General features: G+C 44.7%; 1 protein-coding gene across 3 annotated transcripts in view; it reads right to left on the minus strand.

The window, feature by feature from the left end:
* GAK (cyclin G associated kinase) overlaps positions 1-19,645 on the minus strand; it is a 76,593-nt gene that overhangs the window by 55,611 nt on the left and 1,337 nt on the right. For all 3 annotated transcript variants that reach the window (XM_083481367.1, XM_083481366.1, XM_083481365.1), the window contains exon 2: positions 2,150-2,211. In XM_083481367.1, coding sequence (XP_083337493.1) covers positions 2,150-2,211 — 62 coding nt within the window. The remainder of the gene's footprint in view (positions 1-2,149; positions 2,212-19,645) is intronic.

Here is a 19,645-nt window from a genome sequence, read left to right on the forward strand (position 1 = left end):
CACCACTGTAATGACGCCAGAGTCTGTTTTACAAGTTAAGAAGAGGGCTTTCCTGCACACCTCCCCAATTTTGGGCCACCAGAAGTTTGCTATCTACCCGTTATGGAGAAATATGGCTACAAATGCCAGCCTGATATGGTGTCCCGTCCCACCTTCAACTTCTGACTCAGCCATGACATTCAGTGGCTGCCCTTGGACAAGTCACTGCTGCTCAGATTGATCTACCTTACAGGTCATTTATGAAACCAAAATATCACTCAGAGCCCCTTAGAGGAAGAAAGGCTTGCATGTTTTAAGAAATGTAACAAATATTATGTTTTCAACAAATCTACTCTGGGGCAGAAGTATCCCAGGCAGAAGGAACACCAGTCTCATGGCAATAGCTAACTTGTAAGTTGCTCTGACACATTCACTAGTGACAACTTTAGTCCTGGGGAGGGTGCAGGCTAAGGTTTCATGGCTTATCTAAGTGTTTACGTAGCATCGATGACGCTATACCCAGAACTATCCAAATGCACCCCTCTAAGTATTTCATTGTTCAACGCTCCGGAAGCATCTGGTGCAAGTTAAAGGGCTTGCAATTCATATATATCAAAAAAGCAATAAGCAAAAGCCTGAAACAAAGGTTTAACACTGAAAGCTATTCTAGGTTGTTCTGAAACAAAAGCCAATTGGAAAAAAGGGACACCTTTATCCTCCTGCTATTGTTCCAGATGAGTTTGCAAAACCATTCAAATCTCGAATGGCAAGATCCCAATGATTCTCTACAGTAGCGATGCACTAGAAAGGAAGGTGGCCTACAGAGACACCGTGAAGCAGGAATGCTGGCATTTGACAAAGCAATAGTTTACTTCTCAGATGCAGCAAGAAAGTATATGAACTACTAAACCGCAGCAAAGGTCAGCCACTTAGGGCGAATGATGCACTGCCCTCAAACTTCAGTCTGCCCTCAGCTAGCCCCCACTGTCTGCCTTATTAGTTATGAACAGTCCAGGCGATGGCAAAGCCTGTCATCTTCCTCTTCCTTAGTCTCAGCGTGGCCCTTGTGTAACTTAACAAGGAGAAGGATGAGGAAGAAACTAGACTTAATTGGCTCTGCCCGTCACTGGCTTTGGCACCACCTACTGTTAGCCTCCTACTTTACTAATTGTACAAATCATCACAACAAACATAGCTTCCGTACATGCCCTTAAAAGGTAAAGGTAAAGGTTGCGGCACCCATCTTGCTTTACAGGCCGAGGGAGCCGGCGTTCGTCCGCAGATAATTTTTCCGGGTCATGTGGCCAGCATGACTAAGCTGCTTCTGGAGCAACAGAACACCGAAACCAGAGCAGCGCACGGAAACGCCGTTTACCTTCCCGCTGGAGCGGTACCTATTTATCTACTTGCACATTTTGGCGTGCTTTCAAACTGCTAGGTGGGCAGGAAATGGGACCGAGCAACGGGAGCTCACCCCGTCATGGGGATTCGAACCGCTGACCTTCTGATCGGCAAGCCCAAGAGGCTCAGTGGTTTAGACCACAGCGCCACCCACGTCCCATACACACCCTTAGATTTAAAAAAAAAAAAACATACAAAGAAAGAGCCGTGCTTCCTTCCAACTAGGACATACAGCAGTACCTTGGTTCTCAAACACCTTGGAACTCAAACAACTTGGAACCCAAACACTGCAAACCCGGAAGTAAGTGTTCAAGTTTGCGAACTTTTTTCGGAAGCTGAATGTGCTCCAATTTGAGTGTTACGCTTCCAATTTGAGTGCCACGCTTCTGTTTTGCGTGTTATGCTGAGCTCTGTCTGTTTTTGCTATTTATTTTGCATTTTTGTGGCTCTTTTCATTTTGTTTTTGTGACTGTGTGGAACCCACTTCAGCTACTGATTGATTGGTTGTGTGACTGCAGTACATTGTTTATTGCTCTCATTTTATGGATCAATGGTCTCGTTAGATCGCAAAACTCATGTTAAATTGCTGTTTCAGGGGTTGTTTTTAAAAGTCTGGAACGGATTAATCCATTTTGCATGACTTTCTATGGGAAAGATTCCAAATTGATTCATTATAAGCTACGGGTATTTTCATGTTTGCTGCCTTACTGTTAACCATGTCAACAATGTAAAGACATGCGTTGAGTCCCAAGAAACTGAGGATATTTACCTTTAAAGCATAATCTTTGCCACTTCCAACATCCTGAGCTTCATATACAAAAGCAAAGCCACCTAAGGAGAGAGAGAAAAAGAGAGATGGTGGTGAAACTTAAATGTTTCTAGTAAATTAAGGCAATCTAACACAAGCCTGGAGGGATCGCCCAGGAGAGAAAGCTGGATACACTGTGCCAGAAGGGGCTTGAACATGTGCAAGATGACACCTTTAATTCAAGACAAGCAACACAAACAAACAAACCAACACACCAGCATTAAAGCTTGTATTGTTCATACCTAGGAATTGAATTAAAGAGGAACCAGCAGGAGAGTACAGATTCAGCAGGAGAGTACAGATTCCAACAGATTTGTTCTGCTTTGTTTTTGCATTTACGTCCCACCTTTTTCCTCAAGGAGCTCAAGGTAGACAAAGACACACACACACACACACACACACACACACACACACACCCATTTAATCCCCATAACAACCCTACAAGGTAGGTTAGGCTGAAAGGCAGTTAGCTTCATAGCCAACGGGGGATTTGAACTCTGGTTTCCCAAGGTGCTAGGGACGCGGGTGGTGCTGTGGGTAAAACCTCAGCGCCTAGGGCTTGCCAATCGCATGGTCGGCGGTTCGAATCCCCGCGGTGGGGTGAGCTCCGACCCATCCCGACTTCTCTGCAACCCATCCCCTCTGCAGGGAGGTGGGACCAATTTGGATGGTCCGCCCCCGCCACTTAATGGATCCAAATGGTTTCCAGAGAGTGGTAGGGGATGCTTTATCCCATGTTGATGGCCTTTCAGCTGATTCCCTGGTGGCCCGCTGGAATGTGGAGTTAACCAGGGCTATTGACTGTTTGGCTCCGAAGCGCCCTCTCCGATTGCATGGAGCCCGGACAGCCCCGTGGTTTTCCACGGATCTGAGGGCAATGAAACAATCGTTGAGACGGCTAGAGCGCCGGTGGCGGAGAACTCATTCCGAATCTGACCGGACACAGGTTAGAGCTCAACGTCGAGCCTACCAAGTGGCGATAGCGACGACGAAGAAGAATTTCTTCACCGCCTCTATTGCATCTGCAGAAAACAGCAGCAGGAGACTTTTTCAGGTGGTTCACAATTTAGCGGAACCACCTGCAACATCGGAGCCCAGTACGGGCCACATGTTCTCCTGCAATGATTTTGCAAAGTTTTTTGAAGATAAAATCGCTCAGATTCGGGAAGAAGTAGACTCCACCGTGGGAGCAGGGCCGGGGCGGGAGAGTGCAAGAGTTCTGTCTGGTCAAGTTGAGTGGGATCAATTCCAATCTGTTACCTCCGAGGATGTGGACAGGCTGCTTGGACGAGTGAAACCAACCACCTGTCTCCTGGATCCTTGCCCATCCTGGCTAATAAAAGCAAGCCGGGAAGGGCTGGGCGATGGGCTTCGTGGGGTGGTGAATGCTTCCCTCCGTGAGGGAGCCTTCCCAGACCCGCTGAAAGAGGCGGTTATTAAACCGCTTCTTAAAAAACCATCCTTAGATGCGGCCACGATGGCCAACTATCGCCCAGTCTCAAATCTTCCATTCCTGGGCAAGGTGATTGAGCGAGCGGTTGCCGAACAACTCCAGGCACGCCTGGAAGAAGCGGACCATTTGGATCCCTTCCAGTCGGGATTCAGGCCTCATCATGGGACTGGAACTGCCTTGGTCGCACTGGTTGATGATCTCCGGCGGGCTAGGGACAAAGGTGAGAGCTGTTTCCTAGTTCTGCTGGATCTCTCAGCGGCGTTCGATACCATCGACCATAGCATCCTTCTGGACCGTCTTGAGGGGCTGGGAGCTGGGGGCACTGTTATACAGTGGTTCCGCTCCTTCCTCCTGGGCCGTGTTCAGAAAGTGGTGGTGGGGGATGAGTGTTCAGACCCCTGGGCTCTCACTTGTGGGGTGCCTCAGGGTTCTGTCCTCTCCCCCATGCTTTTCAACATCTACATGCGGCCGCTGGGAGAGATCATCAGGAGGTTTGGGCTGGGTGTTCATCAGTATGCGGATGATACCCAGCTCTACCTCTCTTTTAAATCAGAACCAGTGAAGGCGGTGAAGGTCCTGTGTGAGTGTCTGGAGGCGGTTGGAGGATGGATGGCGGCTAACAGATTGAGGTTGAATCCTGACAAGACAGAAGTACTGTTCTTGGGGGACAGAAGGCGGGCAGGTGTGGAGGATTCCCTGGTCCTGAATGGGGTAACTGTGCCCCTGAAGGACCAGGTGCGCAGCCTGGGAGTCATTTTGGACTCACAGCTGTCCATGGAGGCACAGGTCAAATCTGTGTCCAGGGCAGCTGTTTACCAGCTCCATCTGGTACGTAGGCTGAGACCCTATCTGCCTGCGGACTGTCTCGCCAGAGTGGTGCATGCTCTGGTTATCTCCCGCTTGGACTACTGCAATGCACTCTACGTGGGGCTACCTTTGAAGGTGACTCGGAAACTACAACTAATCCAGAATGCGGCAGCTAGACTGGTGACTGGGAGCGGCCGCCGAGACCATATAACACCGGTCTTGAAAGACCTGCATTGGCTCCCAGTACGTTTCCGAGCACAATTCAAAGTGTTGGTGCTGACCTTTAAAGCCCTAAACGGCCTCGGTCCAGTATACCTGAAGGAGCGTCTCCACCCCCATCATTCTGCCCGGACGCTGAGGTCCAGCGCCGAGGGCCTTCTGGCGGTTCCCTCATTGCGAGAAGCAAAGCTACAGGGAACCAGGCAGAGGGCCTTCTCGGTAGTGGCGCCCGCCCTGTGGAACACCCTTCCAGCAGATGTCAAGGCGATAAACAACTACCTGACATTCAGGAGACATCTTAAGGCAGCCCTGTTCAGGGAAGTTTTTAACGTGTGATATTTTATTGTATTTTTGGTTTTTATGGAAGCCGCTCAGAGTGGCTGGGGAGGCCCAGCCAGATGGGCGGGGTATAAATAATAAATTATTATTATTATTATTATTATTTCGGTCCCAGCTCCTGCCCACCTAGCAGTTCGAAAGCACCCTTAAGTGCAAGTAGATAAATAGGTACCACTTTATAGCGGGAAGGTAAACGGCGTTTCCGTGTGCTGCGCTGGTGCCGGCTCGCCAGAGCAGCTTCATCACGCTGGCCACGTGACCCAGAAGTGTCTGCGGACAGCGCTGGCTCCCGGCCTCTTAAGTGAGATGGGCGCACAACCCTAGAGTCGGACACGACTGTCCCGTACGGGCAGGGGTACCTTCCCAAGGTGCTAGTCCAACACTCTAACCCCAGCACCACACTGGATGTCAGAAAGGAAAAACAGCCTATACGCTGCATTGCTTGTACTAACACTGCAGGATACCTCCTGAATCAGAAGATTATAAAGAGCTGAAGGAATGTCATATATTTCAAAAAATAAGGATAGAAGCTGTGGAGATGTGTGCGTGTGTCTCACGAGAGAGAGTGTGTATCTCAGAGTTTACAGACCAGGAAAGAAGACAAATCACAATTGATATGAATTCATTTAGGCTCATAATATAACTGTACCAAGGGAGATATTGTGGTTTATTAAGGCTGATGTTTAAGTATGAGATCCAAATTCGCTCACAGATTACAGTAGATATAATATACAGTCGTACCCTGGATCTCAAACGGATTAGTTGCCGAACGTTTCAGCTCCTGAACGATTGAAACCCAGAAGTGAGTGTTCCGGTCTTTGAACGCTCTTCTGGAAGCTGAATGTCCGATGGGGCTTCCGTGGCTTCCGATTGGCTGCAGGAGCTTCCTACAGCCAATCAGAAGCTGCGCTTTGGTTTCCAAACGTTTTGGAAGTCAAACTGACTTCCAGAACGGATCCCGTTCGACTTCCAAGGTATGACTGTACTTGTATTGCTCCGCTCTTCTTTTACACTATATGTTATAGTCTTGGAACACTTCTAACACCACCACCACCACCACCACATAAGTTACTGCAGAGCCATGATTCTTTGCCCCTGCTTTGAAGCATGAATAATCAGCCAGTGGCTCAGCTGGCACCATCAGCAAGTGTGCAAGACCTCCTGCCTGCATCTCCCTCTTGCATTGCAAGCAATACCAGTGGCAAAGCGTGGGGGAGGTACAAAGCTGTTGCCCCAGGCACAATGTTCTTAGGGGCGCAAAATTTCAACACCCATTGCTGCCTCAATACAGCTGTGCGCTTCCATCGCTGGGCTCCACTGAAAATGGCTTCTCCCAGCGAACCAGGAAGTGACCTCTCCAGACGATGGAACAGCTCTTCATTTCTTATCTCTACGGCTGTGATCTCCTGGGTGACGCAGACGCCATTAGGCAGTTGAATGCGCATGTGTACTCCGTTTCCCTCCCACCCTACTCCGCATGGCCCCGGGCACTGGCAACCCATGCTGTACCACTGGCCAATACTAAAGGGTCCCTGGGAATGCATATGCACTGCAGCACACACTAGAGTGTCGAGCATCTCTTCGAGCTAGAGCTCGATTTGTGGCACGCTGACAAAAACCTTAAGTGGGACTATTTTAAAACTGAATGCTGACAACCTGCCCTTTAAAAAGCACATCACTCACAGACCAAGAAGGCTATGATTTGGGAAAGGATTCAAGAACATGATTAACTGGGCCCAGGTATTGTAATTTGCTATCATAAGCACATGATTGTACTCTCAGACTGCTGAGTGGGTGATTGCAAAACACGAGCTCTGAACAAAAATACGTTCCATGTTAACAGGAAACACTCCCTGGCTGAGTCATAGGTACAACTAAGTCACAGGCAAAAGTTTCTTTGCAAAATTGCATCTTCTTCCTGAATCACGGTGCTGCTTCATTTGCAATTCCAGCAGTCTCTTCCTGGAATCCTGGTGTGTTTTAGACTGGTTTATTGTGCACCAACCCAAAACACAGATAAAGAAAGTTTCAAACTCTCACAGATGGCACAGTCTTCAACTAGATTTTGTGAATTGTTTTTAGGCAATTACTGAAGACCTTGCTGAAGTCAACTTAAACTGTGGTGGCCATTTTTTTTAGTTTACTGTTGTTTTTTTTAGTTTACTGTTGCGGCGGGGAGAAGCGCTGCGCTTCCCGCTGTCCCCGGACCTCTTTTGAAGCAAGGGGCGGCGGGGAGAAGCGCTGCGCTTCCTGCTGTCCCCGGACCTCTTTTGAAGCAAGGGGCGGCGGGGAGAAGCGCTGCGCTTCCTGCTGTCCCCGGACCTCTTTTGAAGCAAGGGGCGGCGGGGAGAAGCGCTGCGCTTCCTGCTGTCCCCGGACCTCTTTTGAAGCAAGGGGCGGCGGGGAGAAGCGCTGCGCTTCCCGCTGTCCCCGGACCTCTTTTGAAGCAAGGGGCGGCGGGGAGAAGCGCTGCGCTTCCCGCTGTCCCCGGACCTCTTTTGAAGCAAGGGGCGGCGGGGAGAAGATCGCTTCTCCCCGTTGCCAGCCCCGCAAGCTCCGGGGACAGAGGGGAAGGCGCAGCGCCTTCCCCTCTCTCCCCGGACCCCTTTTGAACCAAGGGGCGGCAAGGGGGAGAAGCGATCTTCTCCTCTCCGCCCCTTGCTTCAAAAGAGGGGACAGAGCGGCGCTTCCCCTCTGTCCCCAGACGGTCTCCATAGGAACGCATTGATTGATTTTCAATGCATTCCTATGGGAAACCGTGCTTCGCAAGACGAAAAACTCGAAGAAGAAAAAACTTGCGGAATGAATTAATTTCGTCTTGCGAGGCACCACTGTAATTTCTGACCTGGCAATATATCACAAATATATGATTTGTGTCTGTGGGCTAAGCAGGGTGGGTTTGATTTAAATCAAATCAATTTAAATCACTAGTCAGTATGACTTGATTTAAATATTTTTTTACAGAAAGACTCATTCTTGCTGGTATAATGTTAGCATTTACAACCAGATGAAGGTTTCATTTTTTGAATAATAAATTTTCAGAGTAGTTTTTACCGTTATATCAAAAATTGCTGATTTGATTACACTATTAGAAATACATAGTCAATTATGAAATTACTGAGAGGTTTTAATAAGTTAACTGTTTCTTTTTGGACAACTTTTCTGCTTACTATTGGAAGGAGAAAAATAATCATTTCCTGAACAACAATTTAAACAATTTATTTAACTAAAACAAAAACATTATAGCATATGTATCCATGTTTGTTAACTGATGTGGTTAAAAGGTTTTTGAAAAAAAAACTTCAGCACACATGAAAAGCTTAAAACAAATACTTTGGACTGTAATGTAACTTAAACAGAAAACTATCTGTAGAAAGATTTTTCCTCCAAAAGCATTTTATTTTACTAATCCAATTTAAATTTTAAAAATCTGATTTAATTTTTTTTAAAAATCCGATTTATTTTTTTTTAAATCACTGATTTTTTTCCAACCCTGGGACTCAGAAAAAATCACAATGTGGGAAAAACTGTGAAGCAAGCCAATGTATCTACATAATTACATCCTTACTTCAAACACTGCTATATCGATATATTGCGATGTTTAGCTGGTGATATAATGCAATGTTTAGCTGGTGATATAATGCAATGTTGAAAGCCAGGTACCACCGCTTTTGTACATTTGAAGGAGGGCTGGCCATAAAGTTGTTTTTGGACTAAAATGAGATATCTTGATGAGGAGGAATTAGGTTTCAACCAGACAGAACATCTTCCAGAGGAGGCCTCACAAAACAAAGGTCCTATGACTACTAATGTGAGCATCTCACTGATTTTGGATGGTGGATGTAACTTCAATCCTCAAAAAAACTTAACAACTTTGGTTGGCCCTCACGCATGTTCACTTCATCAAATCTGGCCCTCTTTGAAAAAAGTTTGGGCATCCCTGTCCTTAGGCTGTGCCGACAATACACCTTCAAAGCACAATTTCGCCCTCAAATAATTCTGGGCACTGGAGTTAAAGGGCTGGTGGGATTTCTAATTCTGTGAGATGTAAACTACGGTTCCCAGAATTCTTTGAGGGAAAGAATGTGCTTTAAAGGGTATGGTGCTTATGCAGCCTTAGTAATTTTCATAATGCTTCTGGGCTTCCAGAAGCAAACATCACCAACCAATACAGTACTTCAGCCTTCTGGCCTTGATAAAACCACGCCATTTGGAGTAAACCAGCTAAACCACAGCCTTACAAAGACGGTACCAGAACTTGCATTTAAAAGAGTGCACAAACCTGGCACAAATAGCCTCAAAAAAGGTAGCTCTGTGACATTCTCACACCCACGCAAAACTGAGGAAGAGCCCATATCACTCTCTCATACAAAGGCACTCTGGGAATTGTACTGAACAGCCGGGGTTTTAAAGCCATCAAATAAATAAATCTATTTATTTATTTATTTACAAAGTCTATAGCAATGTTGTTCCTTAATCAGGCTAATATAACAACTCTAGATTTAAAAATAAAGAATCCAAACTACCTTTGGATTTAGTTTATGAGGTGTTCTAGCGACATGGTTTTCAGGTTTAATGCACACATAATTTTGGCTCAAGGAGTAAGGCAGCTTGCAGTCCGAGACAGGACTAGCATGATTCCCAAAAATATGACCTTTTCCTTGTATTACTGACCAGGATGCAGAAGAGGTGTGGAGAGAGTCTCTACCAAAAATTGGGCATCCTCAATTCATGCATCAACAAAAATAGACACTCCGTGTGTGTGTGTGTGTGTGTGTGTGTGTGTGTGTGTGTGTCCCCATCAACTCACAGGTTTTTCACATCACAAATATGTTTCTAAGGTGAATCTGCCTATAGAAGCTGTTATGCAAGAGAACTGCCTTCAGAGAGTTATACAGTGGTACCTCAGGTTAAGTACTTAATTCGTTCCGGAGGTCCGTACTTAACCTGAAACTGTTCATAACCTGAAGCACAACTTTAGCTAATGGGGCCTCCCGCTGCCGCCGCGCCGCCAGAGCACGATTTCTGTTCTCATCCTGAAGCAAAGTTCTTAACCTGAAGCACTATTTCTGGGTTAGCGGAGTCTGTAACCTGAATCATATGTAACCTGAAGCGTATGTAACCTGAGGTACCACTGTAATCTATAACCATGGTATTAAACTAAGGGTTTGTTCTCAGCTAATCATGGTTTGTTTGGAGTGAAACAAGCCATGCTCTCCAGTTTGGATGTAATACCTAATTTGTTGCCCCCACTGGTTAACAGGAAGCAGTTAAAAAGCAGGAATGATCCTGGCATTCACAGGCACTGGAACTAAGAATAAACTTAAGACCTTTACATAGCTATTAATGCAATGGACAGGGGCAGGAACCTAACAAAACTGAGTACATTTGTATGCATTTATGGTTTAGCATCCAGGCACCAAGCCAAAAACACAGAAAAATAGATTGTTGCAAGGTTACAGAAGCAAGGAAAATGTAGTCACAGTAATCAATTCAACACCATTTCCATAAAGTAACAGAATGTAAGCTCTCTCTCAGAAGAGTTATAAAAATGAATGAGATGAAAACTGTTACCCATCTTAAGACTTGAAAACAGATGCAAGAAAGAAGCTCTCTAGTTTAAAAGTGTCCCCTTGTGTCTAGCTAAAATCCAGAGACTTTTAAGATCTGGGCATAAATTACTTCACAGGGAAGGAAACCTCTCTACGCATCTAAATCTAAACACCCACTGTTGTCATTTCCTCCCTTGTAGCTGAGAAATTATAATTTCACTCCTTGAGACACCTTAAAATAAAATGCCAAAATCCTGAGAATGAGCACAGGATTATTTACTACCATGGAACTTCCAAGGCTGCTGATCATTAAGTGGGAATGTTAACCACATGCAAGTGTTCCTCCCGTTCTCATACAAAGCCCTTAAACAATTCGTGCCAAAAAATACTGAAAGTTGTCTTGTGTTCAGAAGCACTACTGATTCATTCCATACAAAAAGCTCTAAAGCTTTAAGCCGGCCAATTTGACAAGACTGCAGTGAGCTTTATAATTGACTCCTCTGCTTAAGACTGTCTTGCCGCTTGGTATTTTTATACGCCCTTCATAAAAACCACCTTTGCGAATGGCTGAGCAGTTTAATAGTTTTTGTTTATCTTCCATTTCACTACCTGCCCTGCAAAAAGAAAAGCAGGCAGCTAAGAATTAGTTAGATCAGAAGCTACTTAAACCTACTATTGTGTATCTTCCCAGGAATTTGGGGAAGTGGATGGGTGGGTGGGAGAGTTTATTTATTTTTTTCAAAACAATACAAATTATTCTCACAGAAAAAAAGAAGCTACTTGAACAGGGCTCAGAACAGCTCGGAGGTTACTTCATACATATCCTTAAATCTACTCGCGGAACAGCATTGTTTTAATGGCTTCTTTTCTGTGTTTTATGTCATCACCGCAAGACAAATTTTCTGGTCCCCTAATGTTCACATAAACAGATTGCAATGGTTTGTGAGGACAGTGTTAGAAACTCATAATGTAGAAACTACATTATTCCTCACTGTTATTCAAAGGCACTTCAGATTCCAACATTTTTCAGTATGCCAAGAAGCTTAAAACCGAAGAATGTGGAGATATAAAGAGGCTTAGGTAAAACAGTTTAAACTAATACTTCTTATTCAAGCAAGCCTTCAAGTTCGGTCTAATGCAACAAGCCAACACCATGAACAGGGCAACGTGGGATCTATGCTATTTAAATTATTGTGCCGGCAACTTCCTCCACAATGAATAATTCCAGTTCCTTTCCCAAGTACCTATTGGGCTGGGATGCAGTTACAGAAAGATTCATATTGCTATTGTAAAGATCCTCTATTGTAGAGAAAGCATCACAGCTCAAAGATTCTAGGGTCCATAAAAGAAGCCATAATACAGTGGTACCTCAGGTTACAGATGCTTCAGGTTACAGACTCCGCTAACCCAGAAATAGTGCTTCAGGTTAAGAACTTTGCTTCAGGATAAGAACAGAAATTGTGTGACGACGGCGCAGCGGGAGCGGGAGGCCCCATTAGCTAAAGTGGTGCTTCAGGTTAAGAACAGTTTCAGGTTAAGAACGGACCTCCAGAACGAATTAAGTACTTAACCCGAGGTACCACTGTAGAGTACAAATTTCAAAAAGTCCCAAACATACACAAATCCAAGACGGCTGTTTTTTTTAAAAAAAAAACACTTTACCCCTATTCTGCAGAGACTGTAAGCTTTTGTCAAGTTTAAGTGCTCCTAGATGCTTAGCGCAATCTGAATTCTCTACTTCATATAATGCTAGAATTTGGGACCTCCCATTAAAAAAAAAGAATGTTGTGAATATTTATTGATCCTAAACCTATTTTACACAACTCGTAACTAGCTTGTGGAAATTATAGCCAGAGTATTTGCTAACTACCATTAGCGTAGAATTAAATTTTCAATTAAAAATATGTTTAAAAAAATTATACAAACTCACAGAGATAAGCCTGTGACACACATATCCACCATGACTGCTAATTGGGGGCTATAGGATGAGAAATGTGTAGCTCTGGACATTAGAGGCAGTTGAATCATCAACAGTGGATAGCAACTGCCCCATTTGTGAGCTTCCCAAAAGCATCTGGCTGCAAATCGCTGCAAACTTGATGCTTCAATGGACTTTGACCGGCAGAAAAGGAGGATTCTCCAGCACTTGCTAACAAACCAAAGATTCCAGAAGGCATATTAAGGCCTAGATTTCTATGGCACACTGGCTTGCTATTGCAATCCACTTTGCTGTGTCTTCCATTGTAGTTCCTTGACATCTTATACATCACCGGAAGGATGAAATGCACTATCATTTAGGCATACTTCACTAATTGCTGTGTTCCTGGCACACCTTACTATCCGAGTCACATCCTTTGAAGCCTGGCCCACTACAGCATTTGCATATCAAGAATCAATTCCCTCCTCCTGGACAGAGCCTTAAAAAATTCTCTACCAGTCAACTTCCTGCCTTTTCTCTTTTAAGATTGGAAAAATATCCACTTGCAATGTAAACACCAGGTACTTGGTAAAGCTTCAGGATTTCTGAGATAATGAGCAACGAAAGTTCTTAGAACTTCGAAAAGTTACTAGATTCTGACAGCAGCAGTCAGATCTAAGTTTCTAAAAGCTTAACCAAATTAAAGACTCATCTGTGTGTATGGGGAGTGTTACACCACTTTAATAATAATATTTTTTTCTCCAAAGAATCTTGGGAATTTGTGATAGAAATGCTTGAAGGAGGACTCAAAGCAGAGATAAGTTTAAAGTTACAGCCCAAGTGTAGGGAAAACTTTTGGTCCTGTGATCTTCAGATGAAGGGTGGAATAATAGTAGTAGTAGTAGTAGTAGTAGTAGTAGTAGTAGTAATAATAATAATAATAATAATAATAGATAATAATAATAATAGATAGTGCCAAACTCCCATCAGCCCCAGACAACATGGCCAATGGTCAGGGGTGGTGGGAGTTGAGATCTGTAGTTCAGGAACATCTGAAAAGCTGCAGGTCTCCAACCTCTGTTATAGTCTTTGCTTCCTACTCAGTTCAATGCCCTTTTCTACCAATTTCCTCCTCTAAATTTTTGTCCAAGACTTAGTGGAAGGCAATTACAGCTACATGAAAGCATCAACATTTCATAAAAGGTAAAGGGACCCCTGACCATTATGTCCAGTCGTGACCAACTCTGGGGTTGCGGCGCTCATCTCGCTCTATAGGCCGAAGGAGCCGGCATTTGTCCGCAGACAGCTTCCAGGTCAAGTGGCCAGCATGACTAAGCCGCTTCTGGTGAACCAGAGCAGCGCACGGAAACGGCGTTTACCTTCCCGCTGGAGTGGTACCTATTTATCTACTTGCACTTTGACGTGCTTTCGAACTGCTAGGTTGGCAAGAGCAGGGACCGAGCAACGGGAGCTCACCCCGTCGCGGGAATTCGAACCGCCAACCTTCTGATCGGCAAGTCCTAGGCTCTGTGGTTTAACCCACAGCGTCACCTTCAACATTTCATAGGCCTCCCCTAAAAGATCTGGAGATGGAAAGCGGCAATAACTTCTCAGAACTCATCAGTAAGATAGCAAGCCAAACAGCTTGACACAAATTGCGAGTCAGAGGTATAGCAGGCCACAGATACTTTTTAGGTACCCCAACACATTGGTCTCAGTGAACCCACATAGCTTGAGGGAATGTTTTAAAACACCACCCTGTCCACAATGCAGATTTATCTAAAGACAAATGAACACAATCACCCTTCTCATTTCTGCTTCCTCTCCTTTCTGTGACAGTCTTAATTGTGGTTAAAGAGTTACATCTGCATCAACCTTACCAATGGTTAACTAACCAGCATTCCATGGTAACCAAGGTTTGGCTAAGAGAATATGGCCATGGGCATTGTGGAGAAAGGGAAGGGGAATCTGAAAGCATAAGAGGGGCCTGGGAAGTAAAGAGACAAAACATGTGGCCAGCTCAAAGGATGGAGACCAGAAGCATTACATCTGCATTGTGCCTATATGAACTTTCCAAAATGAAACCCAATGATACCTACCACAGTAACTCACCATAAAGTTAGCAGATGTGAGACATTTTTATATTCTCCATCACTGATTTTTAAAATGTCACCCTTTTATAAAACGTGCAGTCAGGGGACTGCCATCAGAACAGGGGAGGGGGACAGGGGAATACAGAGAGCCTCCGATGCTTCTGAGGAGCAGCTCCTCGGAGAAAGCCACACTTCCAGTGGAGCAGAAGGGGAAGGGGGTAGCCAAGCGAGGGGAGGGCTCGAAGATGCTACTGAGAGCCCAAGCACCTCATCTAGCCCGGCCGGCCAGGAAGCAGACATGCCGTTTCCATCGCCCAGCTTGCACAGAGGGGTGAAACGCAAGGAGGGGAGGCGGAGATTTGGGGTGTCTAAGTTCTTATTTGGGGGGAGAAACCGGAAGGGGCCACTCCTGGAATCTGCAAATTACTGAGACGGATATGAACTTTGGGGTTCTGCACTGTAAATAGTTTTCACCAATAAAACCTGTAAAAGACAGGTTGGAGTCCTGCCTGGTTACTCACGAGCAACCACCACCAGCACCTGACACGTGGAAGCCCCTATTTCCAAGGAATATTTTAACATATGCTCTCCCCAGGGAAATTTGCCTGGCGCCTTCATTATACACCTTTAGGCACCAGGCAAAAAGGTTCCTTTTCAACCAGGCCTTTGGTTAATCCAATTTACATCCTATGCCCTTTTAAAATGTATTGGGGAGACTAGTGGGTTGTTGTTTAGTTTTTATTAAGTATTTTGTGGTTTTATGTCTCGATTTTATTCTGTGAACCACCCTGAGACTCCTGGATATATATAGCGGTATATAAATTCAATTAACAACAACAATAACAATAACAACAACAAATCAAACCAGAGACAATTCAGTTGGAGTGCTAGCTCTTGCATGAATTATAGAAGTTTTGTGGAGGGTTTTTTTTTAAAAAAAAAACAACTCCATTATTTTGCATTCTACTTTTTAAGATTTCCTAACTGCAATGTTAAGAGGATCGTATCAGCTACTTCTCTAAATAAGCCATTTTCCAAATGGCAAGCATGATTATTCCTCTGGCTGCCATCCTGGGATGGGGAGCAGCAGCTCAAACAGCTCTTCCAGAAGAAATAATGTCTTTCAGTCTTCATATCTTGTCACGTCACATCTGGAAGAGTGACACTGACAAGCTGACATTCACACCCAACCTTTATGCTCATGACTCACCATTATTTCGATAACTTTAGCACGGCTCTACACCTGACACACAACAAAATCATAGAATCCTGGGCGTTTTCACTTTATACCGCGGGTAGAGGAACCTAAATACACATGTGAAGCTTCCTACATTCAATAAATCATTATATTCAGAGATAGAGCTATCCTAAGCCTCTCTCCCTCGTGTGTTATCTTATTGGATGCAAGCAGTTTCTATGTGGGAGATCATTCAAAGAGCATGTCAGAAAACTAAGACAGACCAAAACACTGCAAGAAATGTTGTGCTGCACCAGCCATATTCTGCATTTAATTCTTTATTAAAGAAAATCAGTGAGCTCTCAGCTAACCCCGTTCCTCCTCACAGTAACACCCTTCTTTTTCACTTATAGAAAGGGGGCCAACTGCCCACTTTTACAATGCATAAGCTGTACTATAGGATGAGAGTACCATTTCACTCCACTGTCTATTTTTCACTCATCTACCTGCCACCCAACCTGTTGCACTTGCTCAGACATATCTCCATAATTGCCTACAATCCCTAAAGTGATGCTATTGTTTAATGCAGACTTTACCTGCTATACAAAATACAAAGAGAACTGTGCAAAGTGGTAAGATTCCCAACACATTTCAAAAAAATGCTTTATCACAGAGAAAATGTCTACACTGCTTAATGCAAGGTGATCCTGAAATAACATTTCTGCATTTGCTTTGGGGTGCCGCAACGCAACAGTTTGTTCCAAGCGGTTTTTTATTAAGAAATGTAGGCATTTCCTTCCATTATAAAAAGAGTTTTCTAAACGCCCTAGGAATCGCACTAACTTGCGCAGCTATCTTGTGCGACTGTTGCCTTTCGTGAAACCGAGTCTCTGTCTTTGGGTCTTTACAATCATTTTATCACAATTTGGGTGAAAATCGGAGCAAGTGAACAGGTATAGACGCTTTGGGGGAGGCTTGCAAATCTCCAGGGTACCATCTGTCCATTCTTGTTCCAAGGTGTATATACACAGTTCTGGTAGATCAATCAGTCAGGCATATGGAACTTCAATAATAACCTGCATGAATTGAAAGGGCATCACAAGCTACACCCAACACACACCTGTGGCTTTGCACTGTAAGATAAGATCAGTAGTGGAGGGAGAGACAGTTCACCATTACAAATCTTCCCATCAATGAATCCCTCATACACTTACAGATAACCTCTGAGTTCCCTGGAAGCCACTGAATCATGAAACTGACATTTCCCAATTTATGTTTGTTTCTGTTGTAGAGCCTGGTTTCTCAGAACAGGACTGAAGCTTCTAATAGAACTGCTATGCAGCTTTTCCAGGAAGAGCAAACCAAAGGGAAAAGGGACCCAAAAGCTGGACAAATTCCTACAAAATAAGTCTAAATATTCTAAAGGCGCATGTCTTAACATATGACTATCATGTGAACTAGCGTGACTGCGGTATAAAGGCACGCTTTCCTTTCTGTGAATCAGAAAGGCATATACACTTATGTCTTTAAGTATGAATTAGAAGGACATATAGGTTTTTAGTGTCCTAGTTAAAAATCAAAGGCAAGAGAGCAAGAACTTCAATGTCGGATTAGAAATCTGGCACCACTCTTATTTATTCACTTCTGCTTTAGTCCAGTCTAATTCGGATCGGGAAACATACCTATTATCAACAAAAGCAAAACTGACTTTCAAAACTGCAAACTGCCAAACTTATGAAACATAAATCACCCCCAGCAGAGTGAGAGATAGTCACATGAATGAAGTGTCTTCTACAGACACTGCAGATGTGTGTTCAAAAGCACTTCTGGAGGCATATCCCTGACTGCACTGGAATGCTCACTGGATCCTCGTTGAACAGGTTTGATCTATTTTGACACAAATGAGAATGAGAACCTGCATCTAGTCACATGAAGCTAGAGAGATCCCACGTTGCCTTTGCCTACAACTCGACCAGAAGCAATGCTTCTGCTGTGCGAAGGGCAAAATACATGGTTTGCGCTATAATGCTTACAAAGTGGCACCAGCCGTCTTCAACATCATTAATAGTTAACTGACACTTCTCCTGCTTAAGAGTCCGAGACGCTTGGCTCAGTGCACTTTTACAGGGCTATCTTCACAAATCTATGCCCAATCGCAGAAGCAGGCAATCTGACCAGAAGCAGATTATGCCATAGAGTTTATCCAGATATTTAAAGCTTGCTCCAACCACACATTTGCTGGGTTGTTCTGTTCAAGCTGGCAGAAAGGTAACAGTACAGGTTCTCTTCCAGGTATAATGGAGGTGAGGATCGCCTTTGTCATTTATTTATTTTCAAAAAAGCAGCAGGAGAGGACAGGAGGAAAGAGGCAGATGTGTCTCTACTGGAAAGAAAGAGCAGAGAGTTTCTGAAAAACTTAATAAAAAAAGAAGCATTCGTGAACCGGTGAAAGATGCCAACCTTGCTTGCGTACTTTTTAGTGGAGGGCACTGCCATATTTAAGTAGCGAGAGTCAAGCCTTTAAAATGCAAAATTTTTAACTTCAAAACTGGCAGAACATGGCACAGCAGGAAGAAGAGTTGTATCATGAGTCACTTATGATGTCACAGTCATCCAGAAGGAAATTGCAATGCAAACATGCCCCACAGCATTCGCTATCAAAACCAACACGCTCGTGGGAAGAAACAAAACATCCAGTTTCCCCCAACATGAATAAAAGCACTTCAGGAAACTATGACATCTCTGCAACCTCTTCTTCAGGGAAGAAGTCTGCAGCTAACCATCTTGTATATACATTTACACAGGGACAAACACAAAACTGAGTTAATTATTCAGGAGACCTCCAATTCAGAGAGAGCTAGGTTCACAGTTGCTACTACCAACGCTGAAACAGTAACAGCAATGCTACGGGGTGACACAGATACTGTATAACATGGGTCGGCAAACTAAGGCCCACGGGCCGGATCAGGCCCAACTGCCTTCTGGATACGGCCCGCGGACGGCCAGCATGCGTGCGCTCTTTCCCTCTCCTTCACACAATGGCAGAGGCAGCACCTCCTCCCTCCCTCCTCCTGGCTTCTCCCTGCCCTGCCTAGAGGAGGAAGGGGGCTGGACTTTGTTGGCACCAGCAGCAGAGCGCTCGAGCAGTTGCCATTTAAAGCAGCTCCTCTCCGGAGCCCTTCGTCCTGTCACCGCTAGCCCCTGCTGCTCACAAAGACATAGGTAAGCAGCCACCGGGGCTCATGGTACTCTTGGGTCATCCCCCCCCAAAAAAATTATAGTCTGGCCCCCCACAAGGTCTGAGGGACAGTGGACCAGTCCCCTGCTGAAAAAGTTTGCTGACCCCTGCTGTATAATGTGCTCTCTGTCACCACAAACATAAGAGGAAGGGTTTACAGGCGGCTTTTGCCCCTCTATAGGTGTAGAAGAGTTTGGATTTGATATCCCGCTTTATCACTACCCAAAGGAGTCTCAAAGCGGCTAACATTCTCCTTTCCCTTCCTCCCCCACAACAAACACTCTGTGAGGTGAGTGGGGCCGAGAGACTTCAGAGAAGTGTGACTGGCCCAAGGTCACCCAACAGCTGCATGTGGAGGAGCGAACCCAGTTCACCAGATTACGAGTCCACCGCTCTTAACCACTACACCACAAACACACGCATCTGACATATGTGTCAAAGTTACTCATATGCTTTACGTACTATACGCATTTGGGTTTGGAAGTCCCAACAAGCAGAAGCTTCCAGACGTGTAGACATGACACTTGTCCCGTGCGCATATTTCATGGAAGCTTCTGAATGTTGTATCTTCCAAGCCCAAACACATCACTTGTACATGGAGACTTGTACATAAAGGTAGCTCCAAATTGCACCAGTGATGTTCTGTGTTAGCTAAGCTAAA

Source organism: Podarcis liolepis (assembly GCF_965112155.1).
Source record: "Podarcis liolepis genome assembly, chromosome: 17".
NCBI lineage: Eukaryota > Metazoa > Chordata > Lepidosauria > Squamata > Lacertidae > Podarcis > Podarcis liolepis.